General features: G+C 34.9%; 1 protein-coding gene across 7 annotated transcripts; it reads right to left on the bottom strand.

Moving 5' to 3' along the window:
- Window positions 1–734: 734 nt before the first annotated feature.
- ZNF518A (zinc finger protein 518A) lies at window positions 735–22,953 on the bottom strand. Of its 7 annotated transcripts, XM_036222836.1 has the most exons (7): window positions 22,846–22,953; window positions 19,973–20,058; window positions 18,795–18,895; window positions 10,459–10,597; window positions 8,062–8,112; window positions 7,420–7,543; window positions 735–7,267 (listed from the first exon to the last, which is right to left on the bottom strand). In XM_036222836.1, the coding sequence occupies exon 7, from the start codon at window positions 7,132–7,134 to the stop codon at window positions 2,668–2,670; it is 4,467 nt and encodes a 1,488-aa protein (XP_036078729.1). In that variant the 5' UTR covers window positions 7,135–7,267; window positions 7,420–7,543; window positions 8,062–8,112; window positions 10,459–10,597; window positions 18,795–18,895; window positions 19,973–20,058; window positions 22,846–22,953; the 3' UTR covers window positions 735–2,667. The 7 variants fall into 7 exon arrangements, with proteins under 7 accessions (XP_036078729.1, XP_036078724.1, XP_036078723.1 ...); XM_036222831.1 differs by lacking the exon at window positions 18,795–18,895; XM_036222830.1 differs by lacking the exons at window positions 18,795–18,895; window positions 22,846–22,953 and adding an exon at window positions 22,564–22,792.

Genomic DNA, 22,953 nt, shown 5'->3' with positions numbered 1-22,953 from the left:
TAAGTGGATGCCAAATAATGAAGGTCCATGTCAACAGATGGACAATGGAAAAATGAAACCAATTCTTGACCCAGAAGTTGAATTATACAAATAAAACTCTTCCCGTTGTAAAAAGTGCCTCAAACTACAGAATATATTTTGGAAAACAACCTTTAGCTCACTTTCAGCTAAGAGGGAAAAAAGGATAAGGGGTTTTGTTTTCAGATTTTCTGCTCTGTCAATAAAGCAGCTCCAAGCAGGTTTGACTCCTTTGTTAATCTAAGATAACAAAGTCAGAAGTACTAACTAGAGTATCTGAGGCATGATGTTTTTAAATGTCTTTTAAAACTTTAAGGCAAAAGGCACGTATCTCAAAATATTTTTTTACTGGTACTGCTTTCTGAAATGTATTTGTATAGTGCTGCAAACACTGGCAAGATGGTTCTTTCTCTCTTCTCTATTTATAGAAGGTGATGCACTGTAATAGATCCGTAATGGAGCATTTCAATTTTATTGCTGTTAGGATACTGAAGAGCAAAAAAAAAACCTCTCTATGGGTTTCCTTACTAGCACAACCATAGTAAAATTGTAGTAAATGTTACTCTTCTCAAACAAAATTTCAAAATTTCACCTGCGATTTTGGGGGCAAAAAATTCCCACACTTTATTTTGCATAGTTCACTAGAAGAACTTTGGAATCTAAATATTTTTCATTAGAATAAAATTCCCATTCAATTTTAGCACAGTAAAAAAAAATGTGTAAACACAAACAAATTTAATTGAAAATGTTCATTACAGAAATTAACAATGCTTACCATTCTTTAAACACCAATATACATTATTAATATATACTGTATATTTCCAATCAACTCCATTCTTAGGCTCAATTTAAACACAATTTTAAAAGGTTTTATACAAAAAAATACTTCACTAAGAAAGTAGACAAACTGCACAAAAACAGTACACGTATAATGTGCATAGCAAGATAGCTTGAAGCAACTATGTATGGCTTTCTTTAAAATAAAACTATGGGGGGAATGGGCCCATTTGGGACCTACTGTTACAGCTGACATATGTAAACTGTTTCACATCTTTTAGGCACTTTGCTAACAATAGTGTTCAATCCCTGAAAAATGAATTTACCCCCTCCAAAAAAAATTCTACATCTGAAATAAAAACCAAGAAAATAACATGGGTAAAGTCATACATATTCTTTTTAAATTAAACAACCAGTTTTATTAGTGCATGCACAGAACTCAATTGAAAAAAAAAATAAACTTTTTGTGTCAAAAACTTTCTGTGCAAAATTTACATAACTGAAAAGGTACAAAAATATGTACAGCTTTAAATTCTGTTATATACAGAAAAGAAGCCCTGAAGTTTTCAATGAAAATGTCGTAACACTTGTAGTAACGTGACAAAAAATATAGTATGCAATTTTGCAATATAAGAAATCCATTATCCAATGATCCAACAAAACTTGATCCAAACTCACAAGGTGAAAAATTTAATGATTCTGCCGTCATCATGAAAACATCCATTTTAAAACTATCCTTTTGTTGGGAATATCCCTTAGGAATCTGTCCTGAAGTTTCGTGCGCTGCCACTGAGTCCACTATTAATGTTTCTTCACTTTCAACTGCCAACAATCAGTAAATAATCTGCTTTGGGTTGTCAGTCATACTGTAAAGTTGCTTACAAAAATGGTTTATCCCAATGTGGACAATGTTCAGACACTAACAGTAATTAAACACAGACAAAAATATGATTTGCTTTGCTCATCTTGCTTCCATAATTTTTAGTTTTTGAGAAAAGCCATTCCCCTGGAAGTGCTTCTACATTCCACTCTTTTTAAAGGGTGGCAACCAAGAAAAATTTGCTATTTGGTTTATGAAGAACAAACAATTTAAACCAAACAAGCATAGTTCTATGCAATGGCATCACTGGAGAAAGTAACCAAATTAAAAAATGTCAAGTTCTTTAACTGGACTTCAACTTAGATGAAGAGAGTTTAGTGCTTCTGTCGTGGCTGCCCATCTCTTGCAATCCTTGGCACAGCCATTTAGAAAACCAAAATCACTTTGGGAGGGTGTTCCAATCTCTGATGTGGGACATAGCTTATGTGGAAAAAAAATTTACTTTTCAAAAACTTTTTTCAAGCATCTGAGGTGTAGCTGTAGTGAATTAAATGTACTCTCAAAGGAACCTATACCCTTCAAAAGAACTGTATTTAGCAGATGTAGAGTAAGTTCTTTACCTAAGCTTAGTATATCTTCACAAATGAGAAACTCCTTCAGTTCCATGATGAAAGAGCTCTCCATCTTCAGAGGAGCTATACTTACGATTCATAAGGCTGGTGGAAGAAGAGAAGGAATGGGGCTGTCAGCCGGTACCCTCTAAGTCACTAAACTGGGAAAACTTTTTTCAAAATTCTCTTTTGCCAACTTCCCAAGAACATATTTTGAAAAAATCAAGGTCTATCTGTGCTGTGATAAATTTCTTTCAGAACTGATGTGTACAATGATAGCATTTTCAAATATCACACAAAATTTTTTCTCTTATGGAAATATAGCCAACTTTTAAATGTTTAATTTTAGGTAACATATTGAAGTAGAAAATGTCTGCATTAAGGTAATTCAATGTTTTCTTCTAATATTTTACTTGTCTTTTCCTTGGTAATTACAGCAAATTATTCTAACATATTCCAATCACGAGTAGCTTCCATTAAATGTCTCTGCCCATGACCAGCCCAAGTATCCTGATTGTCAAACACTCTACCACAAAACCAACAGTTAAATTTAGCCTTTAGAACATTTTCAGAGGTAGTTTTCACAATCTGGTAATTGTTTTTGCTTGTCTTTTTGAGTGTTAATTTTAGCACAAATCTTTCTTTCACAGAACTAACAGGTTTAAATGTTTTGTGCCTCCTGGAAAAGTCACAATTTGTTTTAGAAGGAATACAACAAACTGGTTTCAGTAAAGCACTGATAGTTCTTTTTGACAATGAAACCTTAAGTACACGTCCATTAAATTTAGAAATAGTTTTCATTACATTTATTACTTCGGGTGCATCTGCATCAGGATGATTCAACACTACAACTGGTTGGTTTCTCCTGGGACATTTCACAAGCTGTTTGGAACTAAAGGGGAAAAGTCGCAAAATTCTGACAGAATCTTTTGAAAGCCTAGGTCTGCTAAATCCAAGTGATTCGTGGACATCGTGGACATCTTCAGGTTTAGCCTTTTCTTTGCACTTTCTATGTAATGTTGCTTTTTTTCTTGGAGGTTCTTGGTAACTATCCTCACACTTTCGTTTACAGTTTCTGTTTCTAGGTACAAAGGCAGTTTCAGAATCTTTACTTCTTACTTGAGCTTTTATTCTTGACAAATTTTTTTTGGAAGTCTTTTTTCTATTAAAGTTTCTCTCAATTCTACAATTTGTCTTACATCTCAATATCCTGGCCTCTGAACGGTCAGTGATATGTATTGGTTCCTCAGAAGATTCTGGGCATGTTGCAGAAGAAGTTATCACAATCTCATTTGCTGGCATCATGTCATCTAGTAAGAAGGGTAAGGCATCTCTAGAAGATCCTGGCTCTTTCTGCTCTCCTCCTGCAGTCTGATTAGATGGTACACTGTTTTTCTGCAATGAGGCTGCAAAGTTACTTACTGACATATTAGCAGCAGTCACATTTAAAACAGGGTTAAAAATTTTCAGCAATATTTTTTGTGGTGTTCCTTCAGGTTTCTTTGGCTGTATATTTTGATAGTAAGTACTATTTTGCACTAATTTAGGCTTAAGCAGCTCAGTCTTATTTGGCATCACACATTTTAAAAAAACAGCTTGTTTGCCATCAGGCAACAGTGTATAAAGAGGTGGTTTTGGAAAAATCTCATTCTGCTGTTTTACTGAATCCAAGGTATTTAACTTAGTGCCCTGATGCTCAGATACATTAGGAGGAGGAACAGCTTTCACTGAAGAACTTGCTGACGTTTTAATAATGTAAGGGCTTTTTAGTGGCAAAGTACTTTCTGAGCTACTTTTCATGCTCACACAACTGCCAATACTGGAACAAAGTGCAGGTGTCAGACAATTATTGCTTTGCTCTACCTTTAAGAGAGGTGTTCTTGAAGGCTCTTTAGTTGTAGTTCCACAAGCCTGAGCACTCTCAGTTTTGACAGTGTTAACACCTTCAGATTTCCCATTATTAAATGTTAAAATCATCCCAGGTTTCTTGTTTAAAAGAAGACAAGCAGGTCCACCTTGAGTATTAACCAGTGATCTTCCTGAAACAACATGTAATCCAGGCTTGTTAGTAATGTGGAATGGCACAAAAAAGCCTTTTGGAGTCTGAACAAATAAAGCTTTTTTGGGTTCTGAATTTACAAGTGGACTCTGCATACATAAAGAACCTAAATTTTGTGTAGTGGCTCGTAGTTTGTCTTTCACAAGTTGCTGTGTTATTATCGCATCTGACTGAGTCTTAAGTAGTGTGCCAATCCCTGAAATTCTAGGTGTCTTCTCTGAATCTCTCATGTCCTGTGACACTGACGGCATTTGTGTTTCTTTTCCACTGTGTTTTAAATTCAGATCATTTGTAGGCACATTAATCCCCATACTACCAGACGGAATTGGGAAGATGCCTTGTACTTTGAAGTCTTTTGGAGAGTCAACAATTTTGTCTTCTCCCTCATGTTTCTGAAATGACTGGTCACAATGAAGTGGCAGGCCTTTATCTGGAGTGTTACTAGAGTCTTGTTTCACATCAGATTTTGCTTTTAATCCATCTTGAAGTAACTGGTTTATTTCAGGTGGCAAAAATTCTGATGCCTGTTCACTCTGGAGTGAGAACACAGATGTGATTCTAGGCATCATAGGCGACTCAACATTGGAAATGCCATCCCATTTAGAATTTTCAGTCATGTTCTCTAAATTGTGATTTTCATTCGTGTACAGATTCTGTCCATCAATGTTTTGTCCCTTTTCTGAAACACACTGGTCTTCAATTTCAGTTTGAGTTTTTAAAGTTCCATCCTTAGTATTTAAAAGGCTAATAGATGCTAAGAGGCTATCTGGGTTTGAGCTCTCCTTCCTCACTAGTGATAAAACTGATTCACTTATTGGTTGTTGAATAGCTGTCTTACTTGATGAAGATTCTCTTTGAGGGCTTTCACACATTGCTGTTCCTGAATACCTACGACGTTTATTAGAATTATTCACTTTTGAGTAATTATGAAAAGGTAACGATCCTTGGCTGGAAGATTCAACAGGTAACTCAGAGTTCACATAATTAATGCAATAGTTATGCATATCTCCACTATTGAATGTATTTGGTTTGGTAGCATAGTTGACTTTATCTGGACTTTTAATGGCTGTACCTGATACCTCAGGGTGACTCTGAGTAATATGACTTCCCCATAAGTCAACATTATCTCTTGTTTCGACTTTCGTGGTTAAATTCACTGATGCTGTAACTAATTCTGATGATGCTGGCAAAGAAGGTACACTTTTTTCATCATTCACTGTTTGAAGAGTATTACCTGTTTGAGATAGCAAAGCCATTTCTTTTTCTGAAGTTACTTTCCCTGTAAGCACAGGAGATGAACATAAAAATGGAGTGGTTGCTTTCATGTAAACTGTGTCACTTAACACAGTTGTTACTCTTGTTAAAAATCCAGGGGAGTCCAAAGTCTGGGACTGTGAATTACCAGTACTATCCTTTGCAGCATCTGACTGTGAGCCTGGTGAATATAAATTCTGTTTATTGGTAGGCAACAGTTTTATTACAATATGTTGTTTCCCATCCATCATCTTGAAGCCCATAAACTTAGCACTATAGTTAGCTGGAATTGTTATTTTATTATTTTTCACCATTAACACTGTAGGTCCTTGTACAGCAGTCTTCAAGAAAGCTGCAGGAGAATGTGATCCTTCTTCAGCTCTACTATACTGCCCAGTGGAGAGGAGAGTTGGCTTTTCTGACTCTGACTCAGCAGGTTTATCATTTTCACAGTGTAGCTGTTCATCCTTTCCTTCATTTGAATGTTCCTGAATGAGATGGCTCTGGTCTTCAGATTTTGTCTGAGTTTTGTTCACTTTTTTAAGCACTTCAGTGTTTTTTTCTAGACTTCGGTCACTTCCGTTGTTGATTTTCTTACGTTTCCAGAATGTCTTCCTAGATGCACCCATTTTGTATCTTTTCAGTATTAGCTTAAGTCCTACTGAAGACTTTGCCATCCTTTTTTCATATTTGTCTTTTTCTAGTTTCTCTTTTGCATATAAATGTTCTTTGTGTAAAGTTATAACATGTCTTACAAGGTGCTCTCTCCTTGTGGCACCATAGCTACAATATTGACAAGTGAAGGGAAATGTACCAGAATGAACATGAAGGTGCTTCTGAAGCTCTCCTTTGGTAAAGCATATATGATGGCATTTACCACACTTATAATGGATTTCATTGTGTCTATGAATGTGCTGAACAAATGTGCCAACATCCAGGGTGGAGAATTTGCACTTTTCACATTGAAAACTACCATTTACACAATGGGTGGATACAAAATGTTTTGTCAAGTCTAGTAAAGTATATACACTCTCATTGTTACAAATGTCACATTTTACTAAAGTGCTTCTATGGGTTCGTCTGTGTTGTTTAAATACCTGGAAATCATTTGCTGAAAAACTGCACATTTCACAAGGATATGAAGGTAATTCACCATGGTGCCACATCTGAAAGTGTTTCTGCAAATCATTTGGGCTATACCGAGTGCTATCTCGGCATTTTAAACAATTGAAACTGAGTATTTTTGCAGACATTTTTATACTCTCCTCTTCAACTTTCTCAGACTTATGGAGCAACGTAAACTTCTCTATGCAGCTTACAGTCTTAATATTGACAGATTTTCTTGCAGTCTGTGGTTTATGCTGAAATAATTTTCTATATTTGTCAACTTCATGTTTCGATAGGACTTCATTTGGAATATTTATCTTCGGCAAATCGATTTTCACATTTTTCAGTTTATAATGAAAAGTACTTTCTGAAGTTTTTGGTTTAAGTACTGATTTGATAGTATCAACTATCTCATTTTTGATATCATAATCTTTTTTTAAAGTAGCTTGTTTTTCATCAAAAAATAACTGTTTCTGATCAGATGGCATGATTTAACAACAACAAAAAAATCCCAATTTCCTTTTTTTCTCAAAACTCTTGAAATTACTTGTCATTTAAACAAGAAACAATACTGAGCTGAGGCATCTTCAAAATACCAGGATTGTTCCCACATTAACTCACCTAAAACCAAACAAAGAATTGAAATTTTCATCACAAAAGTATCATAAATTTCATTTTTTAAAGTTAATTTTAACAAAACGTAGGAACGTTGCTCAAATACATAAATAAAAGGCACAATAAAATATTTGTTAAGTACTATAAGACCAGCTTACCAAGAAGCAATAGTTTGAAGAAGAAATAACTCTAATCTGGAAGTCAGAGGATATATGCTTTACTTCCAGCTCTGCTCTGTGGCACTGGGCAAGCTTCGACTGCTCTGCACCTCAGTTTCTTCAACTAAAGAAAATCACAACTGGATAAGCACCCTTAGGCTCTAAGGTTTTTTATTTTTATATTAAGTTGATGCTATAGTTGTTTAACAGAATTTTTCAAATCTTATCAAGACAGCCCTAAACACTTAAATTCCAATTACACACATGTACCATTAACTTTCTCACTTGCTTAGTTGACCCTATAGCTATTACCTTGTAAAAATTTCAACAAATTTCTCTCTAGGTTTTCTACTTTGCTAGGGATAATTTATATTTAAAATAAAAGTTTCACTCATTTAACAACATCACAAGGACATTATCTGTTCTCTCAACTTTTCATTACTAGAAAAAAAAAAAAGGAACAAAAAAGAAGAAGTTAAAAGGAATAGCATATTTCCCTGGGGTACTCAAGTCTACCTTTCTGGTTCCCGACCATTTGGCTACGTGGCTTTTTGTCCAACTCAGGCAGATGGCAACAATGGAAGCTCTTAGCAGATCAGAATGTACTCATTACTATCTTCATCAATTAATTCAAACACTTACCGATTTATGTTATCTAGACAAGTGTCATTCTCTGTGTATTAGTTTCTTCATCTATAAAATGAAAAAAATATATATAATTAGTACTTCCCCTACCTTTTTCACGGGATTGTTATGAAGGTTAAATCAGAAAATATATGTATAAAGTGCTAAATAAATTGCAGCTACCATCATTACTACATGTGATTACCATGTATGAGGCAATACAATTCAAACTGCAGAGAAATCAAAAACTGTAAAGTAATAAGATGTGACAATATACTGCTGAGACAATAGTAACAATATCAAATTGTGTATTAGAAGAATTATATTTTCTCACTTTCATGGTTTCAAAATGTATATGAAAAAGATAAAATTAGATAAGCTAAAGGAAATAAAGTGCAAATCACATTAAGCTTCATCTATGTCTACCCTAAGGTCTTAGGTTTAAATTTCAATTAATCTAAATAACTAGGAATTTCACTATTTTAGAAATATTTTATTGGGGGAATATAATTAAAAGTTACATTGCTTTATATATTAAAAGGACATTTTAATATTTCTCAAGCTTAATACTTTTGGTTGGGTCTAAAAAAACACTTTCTTCAATATTCTTCAAATATATATATATGCTAAACTGATAGTAAAATTCATTAGAAAGGTATCAGTTTACTGAATGTTTTTACATACTATACCTAATACACTAAAATATTGTTTTTACTGTAACTTTTTTACTATATTAGTTAAAACTAAATGTAAAAACTTTGCCTTCAAAAGTAAGAAAAATAATAAATGATGGGAAAAAAATTCAATGATACCTGATGGGCACTAGACATCAAACAAGAAGATTCCCTAAAGATTGTCACATTCTCAACAGTGATAACAATCATAATCACATATGGAGTTTTTACCATAACCAGAATCTGAGAGTGGGGTTCAAACATGTGAAACTTTTTAAGCACACACAGTAATGATTTTTCTCCATTTGCCAGAATATCATATTGTGGTCATTCTAGATTATCCACACCAAGCTTTTTATTATTACATATAATTAAGAGGAGACGATATTGAGATTTTCATGACAAAAGGTAAATTGCTTCTTACAGTAATATTACATGTGTCCAAAATTATGTGTGTAATACTAAAAAATTACAGATTTGGTAATATTTCTAAATACCATTAATTCCATTTCAAAATACACAATTTAAATATTTTCACATAAGAAAACACATATCCCAAAGTCTGACAACCAGTATAAAAACATGATTTTAAATAACTCAATAAACTGACACTAATAAATGTGTTATGAACGTGAGGCATTATATATAATGGGTACAATGGAGAGATTCAACTACTACAGCTTACAATTTTAGATTTTAAGGAGGAGGCAGGACATATACATTAATATGTTGCTTATTCAGAGTTGACCTTCCAGGGACTTCACCCTTCCAGTACATAAAGAATACAAAATAACTAAATAGGATGCATGGCAGCCAAACCAGACACCACAAAGTTTACCCATTAAAATGCATGCTCTCTCCTCACAGGCAAAACAAAGTTGATAAAATAAATCAACTTATTAAGAAATCCACTTAGCTTTTACTTAAGTTCAATAACTACTAATTAATGTTAAATGTCAATATTTTTTTATATTTAATGTATGGCATATACAACACAGTATGAGGGGAGTTGTGTATTTTAGGTAGTTCGGGGTTTATATGCACTCAAATTATATATCTGGAGAATGTGTTTTGTCTTCAACTATGTTCAACCTGTAGTATGTAGATCAAAGATGATACCTGGTAGCAAATTATACTAGGGTCTTTGGGGGAAAACTTCATTACATGTTGTAAACATCTCAGATAACATAATAAAAACAGAGAAATTTTATTATAGTTTTAATCTTCTAACCCATTAGCTAATCTTTTCACTAAAGTCTTATCTCTACCCTGCCAATAAGGATTACTGATTTTAAACCCCCTATTTAAACTACTGCCTACTATATACGTATTATTTCCTCATAAAACTTGACCAACATCTCATCAAGTCTTGAAATAACACTATTTTGTATAAAATATGACCAGCCGTTTAAAGTAACCTGGAGAGTTTCATGCAACAAGATAGGAACTTAAGCCATTTGATTTCTTCCTCTCCCAACTGCTCACTGAAACACAAACCAAAAAAACACAAGAAAATCCTACAAAATGTCTAGAAACTAGAAAAACATTCCATACACATACTGCAAGGTATCTACTAGGAATGGTCCAGAGAGAGGAGTGAAAATAAATATTGACCGACTGTCAAGCACCACTTTAAAAGAGCAGAACTACTATTCAATCACTATTCAATGAGTATCTATCATTTTTGTCCCTAGTAAGGAATGAGTAACATAATTCCACCCACTCCCTCCCGTAAACATACCTTGGAAAAGAAAGTGCGGGCTTGAAAGGAAGACTGTGTGGAGCCCACTGGGTGACAGAACAGTGCAACTGAGGAGGATGAATCCGAAGCTTCGATGTGGGTCCACGGGCCAAAGAAAACTGGGAGTTGCTAGCACCAGCTGTCAGGACAGATGTGAAATTATTTTTGAGCAAAGAAAAATCTTCCTTTATCCCTGGCTACCTTCTTCTGTTTAAGAGTTCTGTCCTTTCTCCACAGAATTATCTCCTAGCTGTCAGAAAATCATTACATTAACTTCCCATCCCCTTTCATCTAACTAAAAAAACAAAATCTTGGTTTATTCTTTAAGAATTCATCTCAACTACCAATGCCATCAAAAAAGATAAGTAGGCAGAAACATCACTGAATGCAGTTACTCAAAAAAAGGGTAAATAATCTGAACACTCAGAGATATCTGCTACCCAGCAGTAAAAAAAAAAAAAAAAAAAAGTAACTATAATGAAAAAGGTGAAAGCTTTAAAAAAAAAAAATCGAGTAGTAACTGGCAACCTCATTAAGACTTGAGATAATACACTGAGAAAGAAAAAGAACATAACTGCCGTGAAAGAGAGAAGAAAGTAAATGGGGGAGAAATAATGATTTTGAAAACGAGAAAAAAATAACACTGAGTTTTTGTTTTGTTGACCCTTAAATTTTCAAAATTAAAGACTCCCCAAATATCTGGCAAGATTATTAGTGGGGGAATATAAAACTCAGTATCTGTGACTTATCTGTAAAATTTTTTTGTTTAAAAGATAAAAATGAAATACAGTCCCCCCAAAAAAGGTGGATGACTGTTACCTAAAAAGGTACTCATTTTCATCAGCATCACCAACTTTAATCAGACAGCAATACTAATCAGACATTTTACTCATACGTCTATGCTAGAGACAAAAGTAACATTTACAGAGTTGTAAAGGAAAAGAATTAACTCTATACACAGAAAAACTCTTTCCTATATGAGAGAGAAAAATGCAAGTTTAGATATGTAAAGAATCAGAGAATAGACTACATATATACTCTTTCTGGAAAAGAATTTTCAAGTAAATACTTCAACAAAATCAAATTTCAATCAGAAAAAAAGAACCCCCCCCCCAAAAAAAAATGTGAGATAGAAGAAATATCAGCAATAAAACCTACAAAATAGAAATAAATGTAAATATTTTGTTAATATAGTTAAGAAAGCAGAAAAGATTGGAAAGGGAAACATTTGCAAAACGACAAATATATAAGAAACACTTAAAGAAAAATTAACAATGTGAAACAGAAGAAGTGACAATAGTAACAAAATTCTAGATGCTGGAAATCAAATATATAAGTAATAAATAACCTTGAAGATCCAAGAAAACAATCCCAGGCAGTAGGTAAAGCTAAGAACTAACCCATTTTATACTCTGAATCTTCAAAAAGGATTAGGAACTGGCAGCACCAAGTAACTGAAATGGGAGAGTAGCAGGAAACTAAGATAAAGAAAAACTTGGAGAAAGGTGCTTGAGTTTTGGTTAGATGCTAAGAATCCCTTTCCTATTCCATAATGCTAGGTAACTACTGTTCCACCACTGCATAGAAGTCTGGAGGTTTATTCTTTGTGGAAAGTAAAACAGGATCTCTGAAAAAGGGGATACCAGACCCAGTTGAGAGAGCAGGTACCACACCAAAAGCAAGAGTATTAAATGACCATATATATGTAAGACACAAACCTTACCCCACACCCCTTATTCTCCTTCTAGGCTGGCTCCTAAGCTAAAACAATGCTACTAAAAGTATGGATTACTGATGGTCCATGAACTGTTTGTCACCAATCCATCACAAGATATGTACAGAAACTAAGAATAAACATTTAGAAACTATTACAGCAATTTTATAGAGTTAAGCTTATGTCGACTAAATATAACAATAGTTCACTAACCATGAGAATTACCCACTTTTTCAAATTACATAAAATGCACCAATATCACAGGAGCCTGGTTTCTGGGCTCTTTAGGTTTGCCTTAATCACTTTTGGCATTTTTTATTTTCCTTGAAAATAAACAATTTCTTTCACATTTTCTAAGTATACTCTCAATCTCTTTTACATTCTATCATAAAAATAAAGGCACAACATATAGATATATATATATATCAGTATCATTTAAATGTCTATGAATAGGAAAATGATTAATTATAAAACATCCACATGAAAACATTATAAAGAAATATATGTATTGAATTGACTTAGAAAGATATTTACTGTGGTTTTTTTTTTAGTTTTTAAAAAAGGAAGTTGCAGATTAAGACAATACATTTTTAAATTAAGAGGAAAGATCCTTATTTTTATATCAGGAGTAACGGTCCTATATGTTTATATAAACATATATCCTCCAAACCACTATTGAAAACAGGTTAATTTTTTTAAAGAAATGACACCATGGCATAGCAAAAATAAACAAAACAAACAAACAAAAAAACTTTTAAAAAACCCTAAACAACAAGGAGAAAATCATCAGCTCTTCCAGGTACCCTGACTGAAACCAAGAGGGCAATGTCACTACCAAAGTCTTTACTGAGGCCTGCCTGTATATTCCTGCCCCTGAATTCTAAGAAATCCTGTATCCTTAAAATAATTCCCACATTTTAGCTTACACTAGCTTAAACTAGCATTAGCTAGTTCTATTACTTGTAACCAAAGGCTCCTGTTTAAGACATTAAGTTGACAGATCAATGTTGACTGTGTTTACTTCATAGAAAAGTACACGATTCTTTAGAGAGTAGTGGCATTTAAACATTCAAGAAGGAGCAAAGGCTATCTTAGACCAGAAAAACAGATTTAAAAAATGATGGAAGAATCCTTCTCTTATAGCACTGCATGATCTCTAGATCAAAGAGAGAATGTATAATGGAGAAGGTGAGTGAGAATGGCCCACAGAGGACTGATCTGAACTGGAAATGAAAGGACACCAGAAACCACTGTTAGTTCATGAGCAGAGAGAAGTTATTAAAGCACTATTTTAGAATAATGTTTTAGAAATATTACTAGGATGGCACTAGACAGTAAGATATAGTGGAGAAAAAGAGTAAAAATAGCAGTGAGAAAATTAGAGGACTAAGTGACAACCAAAATAAAAAGTGAGGATACAGAGGACTGGCAGTGTTAACACAGGTTAGGAATTGCACCACAGGTACAGAGAAATTTTAAAGACAATTTCTAAAGGAAAATGCCAAGGATGAGGAAGACTTGTATAGACTATATCAAAAAGTACCATTCTTAGAGTTTTGTTTGCTATTTACAATAGATTAAGAAGCAAAGATGATTTCAGCTTAGCCCTATTTGTGACTCAGTATATAGCTCTGTAACTTAACTAGTCACAATATCCAGATAGGAAAACTAATATAGTCATTATTTTTATAACTATTGCATTCCTTGAGTTGTCAAATTTTTTCTGTAGGTAAATTATCTGTAAAATGGTCAAATGAATATATAAATGGATATAGAACAAAAGCAGCATACAGCAGGAAGAGCTTACTGAAAAACATAAGATTCTGCCTAAAAGGAATCTAGAACGCACACACACATACAAAAACAAACAAACAAACAAACAAACCTAAAACTTTCATTTTCAAAGCAGAAGCTATTTTAGTGCCCTTAAACTATTACCTTTTCATGACTTGGAACAAACTTTTAGGGTGTGTGTGTGTGTGTGTGTGTAGCTGTTTAAGTTTTTAGGAAAGTTTACCTGAGGGGCTACTACCTAGCATATTTAAAAACAAGTGAAAGTATAAATTTTGTAGAATTTATATATATTTCATTATATAACGAAAGCCAGCTCCCTTCATATCACTGTGGCCTAATGAGCAACTTAAACACAGAAAAAAGGAAGAGTTAAGTATGCAAATATAATTAAGTACAGATCTGGAAATGTTCAAAATTCCAGGGTAGATGTGAGCCACATAGCCATTTAGGTAGGCAGGTGACATTGCTATAAAATTATGAAGGAGTTGAACTATGAAAAAATATGAATTATGAAGGAAAATTAAAATTCAGAAGCAATTCCTGGTTCAAGTTAATCTTGTCCTTACTACTCTCCACAACTGTGAATGCTCACTATGTATCTGTATCTATCTATCATGCCCAATATATAAGGTGCTTTCTGCTCCCCCCCCCCATACACCTGTATTTAGCTTTGTTCATGTTGTTTTCTTTCACCAGATTTGTCATCCCCTTCTATCTTGATTCAGTACTGGTTAAACTTGCTTTCTAACTCTACCTCCTATGGGGATATGAAACCTTCTGTAATAGCACACACTCTGAATATCCAGCCATTGCTCACCACTTTATTACAAACTGTTTTATAGTTAAATCATTTTACTTTTTTGTTTTACCTTCCAAGATAATTTATAAGCTTCTTAAAGACATAATTCTCATTTATCCTTCACAAAAACCAAGGAGACTGGATACACAGGGACCTGAGGCATTCTTAATTCATTTACTCTTTTATTTTCAACTAAATATCTGACTTCCTGTGACCTTAAAGCACTTTACAGCAAATGCTATAGGTCATGTAAACTTTTCTTGCTGTAATGAAATTATATTTAAAACACACACACATACACACACACAGGGAGTCAGAAATCATATTTTTAACATGTAGGAATTAGGAGAGAAATCATAAGTAATCTGTCCGAACCGAAATAAAGACCACTGAATTTAGCATGGGATGTAGAAAGATTTTCTTCATCTCTTGTTCCTTTCTTCTGTTGTCACTTTGCTGTGGCAGTAATTCAGGAGAATAGGCAGAATTTATTTAAGATTTTGGAACACATGGGGGAGAGAGAGAATCAAAAGATTTACTGCCACTTGACTGGGAGAACATATATCAACATATAATACACTTCCTCTCAGCTTTCCAAAATAATATAACTGTTCAATTTTTCTCTGGCTATATAAAACACTACTCTCTATGGACAGTAAACAAATTCCACTCCCCAGGCTTCTCTATCTTAAAACATGGCACCACAATCCATCTAGTTACTAAACCCAGAAATTAAGCAATCATTCTTAATTTCTCTTTCCCTTACTATCCACATTAATCCATAAGCAAGACCTGTCTATCTTGAAACACATCTTGAATTCTCGCCATCTTCACTATTGTCTTAGCCCACTGTCATTTCTAACTTGGATTAAAATAATTGTCCTGCTTCTTGCTAACTGGCATTCCATGCTTTCCTCTTGCCCACCACCCTCCTCTGAATCCATTTTCCACACAGGTGCAAAAGTGATCTTAATAAAAATAGATCACAATTTCCTCTGCTTAAAACTCTTTAATGGCTTCCCACAGCACTTAAAATATAATCTCTTCATCAAGGCCTACAAGGAACAATGCCAAATGGTCCTCAACCTTTCTCTTCAATCTCATCTCACACCATTCTCCCCACCTCCAAGCTACCACAGATGATCTCTCAATTCCTCAAATACTCCTTTCCTCTATTCAGGCCTTTACACCTGCTGGTCCTTGCTTGAAATATTCTTTCTCCCATTCTGTGTAAGGCTAGATCCTTCTCATCTCTTAGATTTCAGCTCAAATGTCACCACCTCAGAAAGGCCTTCTCCAAACTATAAACTATCCTCTCCTTGAACAGAAAAAATTATTCTCTATTTTAGCTCCTTGTATTTCCTTTTTGTAATACTCTTTTTCCCCCTCTGGCAATATTTTATTTGCCAATTTATTTTCTGTCTCAACTACTGAAATAAAAGCTGCATAAGCATAAGAACCACATCTGCCATGTTCTTTGCTATATCATCAGCACCGGTCATGCTGGGCTTATAGCTGGCACCAAATTGTGCCAGTCTTTGTTCTAAGAATTAGAAATATAGCGGTGAACATAACAAAAATCCCTCCCCTCATCGAGCTAACATTTTATTGGTATTGAGATAATAAACAAAGTAAGTAAATTATATAATGCATTCAAAGGTGACAAGTGCTATGGAAAAAAAAAAAAGCAAGGAAGAATAGGCAGAACCAAAAAACTGCCATTCTGAATACAAAATCAGGGAGACCTCACTTGTAAAGATCTTACTTGAATCAAGATCTTAAGGAACTGAAAGACCTTATTACAAGAAAAGAAATAGTTAAGTGCTAACACTGAATATGGTGTGTGCCTAAAATGTTTGGAGAATAGTGAGAAGGTCAGCATGACTGGAACAGAAAGCACCAGAGGAAAGGATAAGAGATGATGTCAAGGAAATAACAAGGTGGCTAAAATAAGGCTTGATGGACACTGGAAGGACTTTGGTTTTACTGTGGAGGAGATGAAAAGCTACTGAGGCATTTAGGGTAAAGAAGTAACATGAGCTGATTTTTTTTTTTTAAAGAAATTAATTTGGCTATGTTAAGAACAGAGTATTTAGGAGGGAGTATGATGATTATTACAGTACAATTACCCAGGTAAGAGATGGTGGTGTATTAGTGGAGACAATGAGATATGGTCAGGATCTGTACACATCTTGGAGAGAGGCTGTAAGATTTTCTCACAGACTTAGTTTGGTCTATGAGAAGAAGAAACATGTCAAGGATAACTCTAAAAGTTCTAACCTCAGCAACAGAAGAAATGAGCTGCTATTTACTATTAAGATAGAAAAACCTGTGTGGGAATAATAGGTTTGGCAAATATATCAAGGGTTGCGTTTAGCCATGTAGAATTTGAGATATCCAGTTGACATCCAAGTAGAAATGTGGAATGTGTAAGTGAATAAAGAATACAGAGGTCTAGGTATAAGATAAAATTCTGGAAATCATTGGTATGTGTTCATTCTTGTGTGTACATATTTATGCATATAGAAATGAATGAAATCACCAAGGCGTAAGTAAACAGAGAAGTCCAAGACTTGAGTTGCAAGATACTATAACATTTAGAAGAAAAAGGTGAGAAAGAACCAGCTAGTGAGACCGAAAGGGATGCCCAGTAAGACTAAAGGTAAATCAGGGAGAGTGGTTTACTAAATGCAAAGTGAAGAAAGTGTTTCCAGGATCAGGGATTGAGCAACTCTGTTAAGTAAAATGAGGACTGAGAATTGACCACTGCACTTAATCATTTTCAACTCTATCCTTTCTTTAATTATTCTCTATGCCTATCAAAACCCGACTCATAAGTCAAAACCCATTTGAAGTTATACTTCCTTCAAGAAACTGTCCTAGATTGGGCTAGCCCTCATTTATCTGTTTTAGCTGTTCGTATTGCGTTTCACATATATTAATCTGGATACCTTAACTAAATTATAAGCACTTTGAAGGTAAAGAACTCCTCTTATTCTTACACATTACTGAAATGCTAATCACAGCACTGATTATTCTCTATACATGCTAGTTGATCTGTATAACCTCAGTATACAAAACTGTGCTATATTAGAGAAAGTCCACTATCCACTCAGCCTAGTAGGTATAATCCTTGACTATCCAGGCAATTGCACACACTTGTACATAGTAGAAGAAACTCGATAAATGTTAGGATGAATGAAGGACTGCATGCATGTATGAATGAGTGATGAAATGAATAAAGGGCATCTATTATAAAGTATAAAAGAGCAAATCGTAGATGAATGTGAATGATCAACTTGAAGTTATAGATTTTAAATTCATTCTTCTGCAATCTAATTCAAACTAATTTATACAGAGAATTTTAGCTCAAAGGACTGGGAAACATATCAGGGTAGCTGCAGAATCAGAAGAAAAACATTGATATCTCAGACCAGAGTCCCTGAATGAAAGAGACACTCTATTTCCATCCATCTCCCATTTCTAAATGGCTTCACTTTCTCCTACTACAGATGAGGTTCTCATACATGTGGGAAAGAATGTCACTAGCAACTCTACCACCTCCCAAATTAACAACTTTAGAGAGAAGGGAACATCTTTTTCCTAGCATTCACAAATCAATTTCCAAGGATTCTGACTGAGTTTTTTGAGTAATAAGCAACCATCATTGTTGCAATAAGAATGACTAGGCTTGGGTTAGAAGACTCATAGCCCATCAACCACTCACAACATGGACTGGATGGTTCCCAACGAAGAGATACCAAGTTGACAAAAACTATATATAGATATCTTCTACCAAACACAACCTCCAACAACCCAGTTTTAATTGATTTTACCACATTTTGAAATCATTTGATGTTCTATAAAGTCAGTATTTATTTTCAGCTATTGCTATTATCATTTCTTAACCAATGTGAAGCCCCTTAATTTCTTAAGCTTCAAGTCATACACCTTCATTCTAGTATTCTGACACTTGTTTCATGTAGTCATATCAATCACAATTGAAACTTTTAATCAGAATTTGCTCACAGTTTTTCAAGATGAAATAATCCAAATCATTTTGGTTATCATATAGCAGCCTCCTGTTTACTTCATCATATTTGAACCTTTCATTCTTCATCATATTTTTTCTGAGTAGTTTGGATTAAAAACAGTAAAAATTCTTAGCACTCAGCATTTACTTTCTCTATTCCAGAACAACACAGTACCCGTGTGAATCTCACGTGGTAAAAGGTCAAACAAACGTTATACAAGAAAAAATTATGCAGGTAAATGAACATAAATGACAAGCTAGTATCTCAACTCAGCTTTGCTGCTCTTTACTCATGGTAGTTAGACATCAACTTCTAATAAAATTCATGCCTTTGTGTAAAATGGCTCTGAAAAGAAAGTCATCTGCTAGTAAAGTTCATAGAACTAAAGTAATAATTTAAGTTGGTATCATCTATTTTAGTAATTACATACATATTCTTATTCCTAATTTAGGGTTATACTTTTGGATCTACTTATTGCATTTGTTGAGGGGAATTTTATGTAGTATTCTAGGACCTATCCAGCACAAACAGCAAAAGACTCTTGTGTTTCAAATTTTGTTTTGTTTTGTTTTGTTTTAAATAAGGGTACAATATTTTCCACTGAGTTTGCAAAGCTTTCCTTACAATATTGGGATTTGTTCACGGATTTTTCTTCCTTCTTTTTGTCTACACCAGGATATTTAGATGATTATCTCCATGAAATCTGTCAGAACCCTATAGTAATTCCCAAGTCCCTTTTCTGGCTTATAATATAGGTACTATTAATCATAACATAAATATATGCTAGACAATTTTTCTTTTGGCGCATTACTTTGTACTTCCTAGAGTAAAACACATTCTTCTGACCAACTAGATAGATTTAAAACATCTTGCTACCATATTTATCTCTATTGTTTATTACCCTAAAGGCCTTAATACCATTTTACATTCAGAAAGATAATATAGTTAAAATCATCTTTAGGTCTCTAACAAAATGTTAAATAATAAACAATGAAATCAACTTTTTTTCTGCTTATATTAAAATGAAAATCCATGTGTAAGTATTTTATTTAGGCCAAAAATAAAATTATAACTTATGAAAACTCACATATACATATTTTGTCCAAGATTAAAACATATTAACTTATTACTTAATAGACTATATATAATGCAGTACTTCAATCTTTACCATACCTCTTTCTTCAAGGAACAAAAGGCACACAATTTAATGTTTGGACAAAGCCACAATCAGGAACAGTGATCGAAAGAAGAGATGATATCTGGAAATGAAGATCAAGATTTTAAAACTTTGCAAGAACTGTTAGTAGAATGCTTTTATACTCTCAATTCATTTATGCTTCATATTCAACTTAAATGTATAATTTAGAAGAAAAATAAATCTCAATGCACTCTAGTAAATACCTTATCATTGATACCCAATAATAATGCCATAAATTTACAAAAGTCACAAAACTCAAAGCTTAGAAGGGAACTTAGAAGTAATTTAATTTAGTATCTCGTGATAGGGAAAATGAATCTTGACCAAAGACACAAACCTAGAACTATAATCTGGATCTGATTCCAATCCAGCTATCCTACCACCACAACGCTACCTCTTAATACTCACTTCTAATATCTAACACTCCATGAAAACTGCTCACCGTGTGAAGCCAATACCCCATATAGAACTGAAGTATTCATAGTCTACGCACCTAGGATCAGATAGATTAATACAAATTTCGACTCTATTAAAACTTTTTTTTTTTCTGTATATAGTGTTTTGGCAAAAAACCAAACCAAACAAACAAACTTTTTAATAGAGTTGCTGAAGGAAACTGGGCAAAATTCAAGTCTTTCATCATTAAAAAAAAAAAAAAAATTTTTTTAAAGTTGTATTAAGTAATCTAAAGAACACAATGCTTCAATAAAGACAAGTAAAAATAAAAGTACATTAAAAGGGCATGTTTAAAGTATATTTTAAAGTCAAACTGTACATTTATGCTAAAACATATCCATCCCCTCTAGAATGTTTCAAAACATAAAAACTTCTGCGATCACAGTATACTATTACCAGGGAGAATAGGATAGGATTTGAAGTGAGATGATAAAAATCGCTAGCATTTAAAAGCTCACACCTTATCAATATGCACAGTAGGCATTCATTGTGGTTGTTGTCCTTTTACCCTTCCATAAAACCAGATATAAAATGCTCTGAATTTACATTTATACTTTCATGGAAACAATAAGGAAAAATCTGAACGTGCAAAACAGGTTATTAGATATCTATATTTTGTCCCTCCCTCCCCTTTGGTTAACAATTTTCTAGATAAAGGTTTCATATTATTAATGAGAATTTTAACAAAAATTAACATGGTCTACTATGCTTACCTCCCTGCCCATGAAATGCTAACATCCTAAAAATGTTAACACAGTGCAATGTCTTTATGAATTTCAGAAGAATAGTTTTGATGAAAGACAACGAATCCATTTCTACTAATTAGCAATTAAACTCTGAAAAATGTTAGGTTATTTCACTGAATCAATTTAAATGGTTTCTACCTATTCAACCCGAGGATATTAACTTCAGAGTACACTCAAATCAGATTCCTTGCTGCATAAAAAGTAATTTTACAGTAACAGTAAACTGGGCCTAACACAGCTACTCAAGTTAATGACATTCCTACCCTGATATAGTTTGGTGTCTTCATGTTTCATCACTGTGACAATCGTACAATGTTCAACATTCTTATTAATTCCTTAAACATTAACTTACTTTATTTTTCTAGGGATTTTTGAACTTTTGATAACCGCATACCCAACTGTTTTCACTAAAATAGCTCACAAACAGTAAATGCCCCCAAATTTAAACCTAAAAAGAAAATTAAACCTTAACTATTACATTTTTAACCTTAAAGCTACCATATCTGTTTCGTTGGTCTACTTAAGAGTTAGAACATTTTACCTTATGTACTTTCACCCTATGTATTTTCAATTACTATGACCATCTAGGAGAGACTATCTACTTGACAATGAGGACACCATGTTAAGAGGAGACTCAAAATGGACCCTACAAGTGAGAAACCAGCTACAAAGAAATCCATCTGCCACTGGGTGTGGTTGAGGTTTGTAGGAAAGAATGCCTTTGGCCAATTCTGGAGGAAGTAGCGCTGGCCAGAGAACTGAGCATATAAGCAAGAAAAGACCTCCAAAGACCGTAGACTAGACCCACAATGGGGACGCCGTCGAGTGGGGCTGCCGTGGGTCTGCAAACCTACAGCTCGAGGGGTGCAGTCTGACGAGGACCCATGCTGTCTCCACCAACCCCGGAACGCACCGAGTGGGTGCTTCGAGCGCCGCGCGCCCCGCTCTGTCCCAAACACCGCGCACGATCCGCCCCTTCCTCCGGGGTTCGGCTGCCCCTCCGGCGCGCGGAGGCACACTGTCACCGCGCTCCGCTCCAGCTCTTAAGCTCTGGGACAGTGTAGAGTTGAAAAAGCTCGGATGTAAAACAAGCGCAGGCTAAGACGCGGAAGGTTAGCTCTAGCAGCCTACAAGAGCACCGAGTGAAAGGGCCGACTTCCCTTGAAAAACTTTGCGGCAAGTTAGCTGAAAGCGCTGAATGGCCGGGACTATTTAACAGGCGCTTCCTATCTCAAGAGGCGGACCCCTGAGCCGGTTCGGAGGGCGACCCTAACGGCCCACAAACTCGCCTTTTGCCCCCTGGCTGGGCCTCTAGAAGTCTCGGCATCCTAACAGGTCTGGGCGGCTCCGCTCACAGGGAATACCTGTCGTGGTCCCCATTGCCTGCGAGTCCCTGATGGCGGCCATTACACTTCCATCCGGGTATTGCCGAAAAGCCGATCGCCCCGCTACCGGGAGCGCTGGCTGAGGCGGATGGATCCACGCTGCACCTGGGTAAAGCGGAAGAGGACGGAGGCCGGCAGGGTCCGCGGCTCAGCCCGACAAGACTAGGCCATTGAACTGGACTCGCCGCTGACCTTTCAAATTAGCGCTCTTCGCCTGTGCACGCCACGCCAGTGATTGACTCACTTTCCCCCTTTGCTCACCAGTAGTTGGAGACATCCTACGGCCAATGGAATGGTAGACTAATATCCATTCTATGCTCTTCAGAGTAGACACCAGAAGCAGGAACTGTGCTCTGGGCAAGCCCTTGC

The sequence above is a fragment of the Rousettus aegyptiacus genome, unplaced genomic scaffold (assembly GCF_014176215.1).
Source record: "Rousettus aegyptiacus isolate mRouAeg1 unplaced genomic scaffold, mRouAeg1.p scaffold_m13_p_6, whole genome shotgun sequence".
Classification (NCBI taxonomy): domain Eukaryota; kingdom Metazoa; phylum Chordata; class Mammalia; order Chiroptera; family Pteropodidae; genus Rousettus; species Rousettus aegyptiacus.
This window is presented reverse-complemented; position numbering and strand designations above follow the sequence as displayed.

Bases quoted from the DNA above. Each gene is read 5' to 3' on its own strand.
- ZNF518A (XM_036222836.1), bottom strand. From the start codon at position 7,134: ATGCCATCTGATCAGAAACAGTTATTTTTTGATGAAAAACAAGCTACT.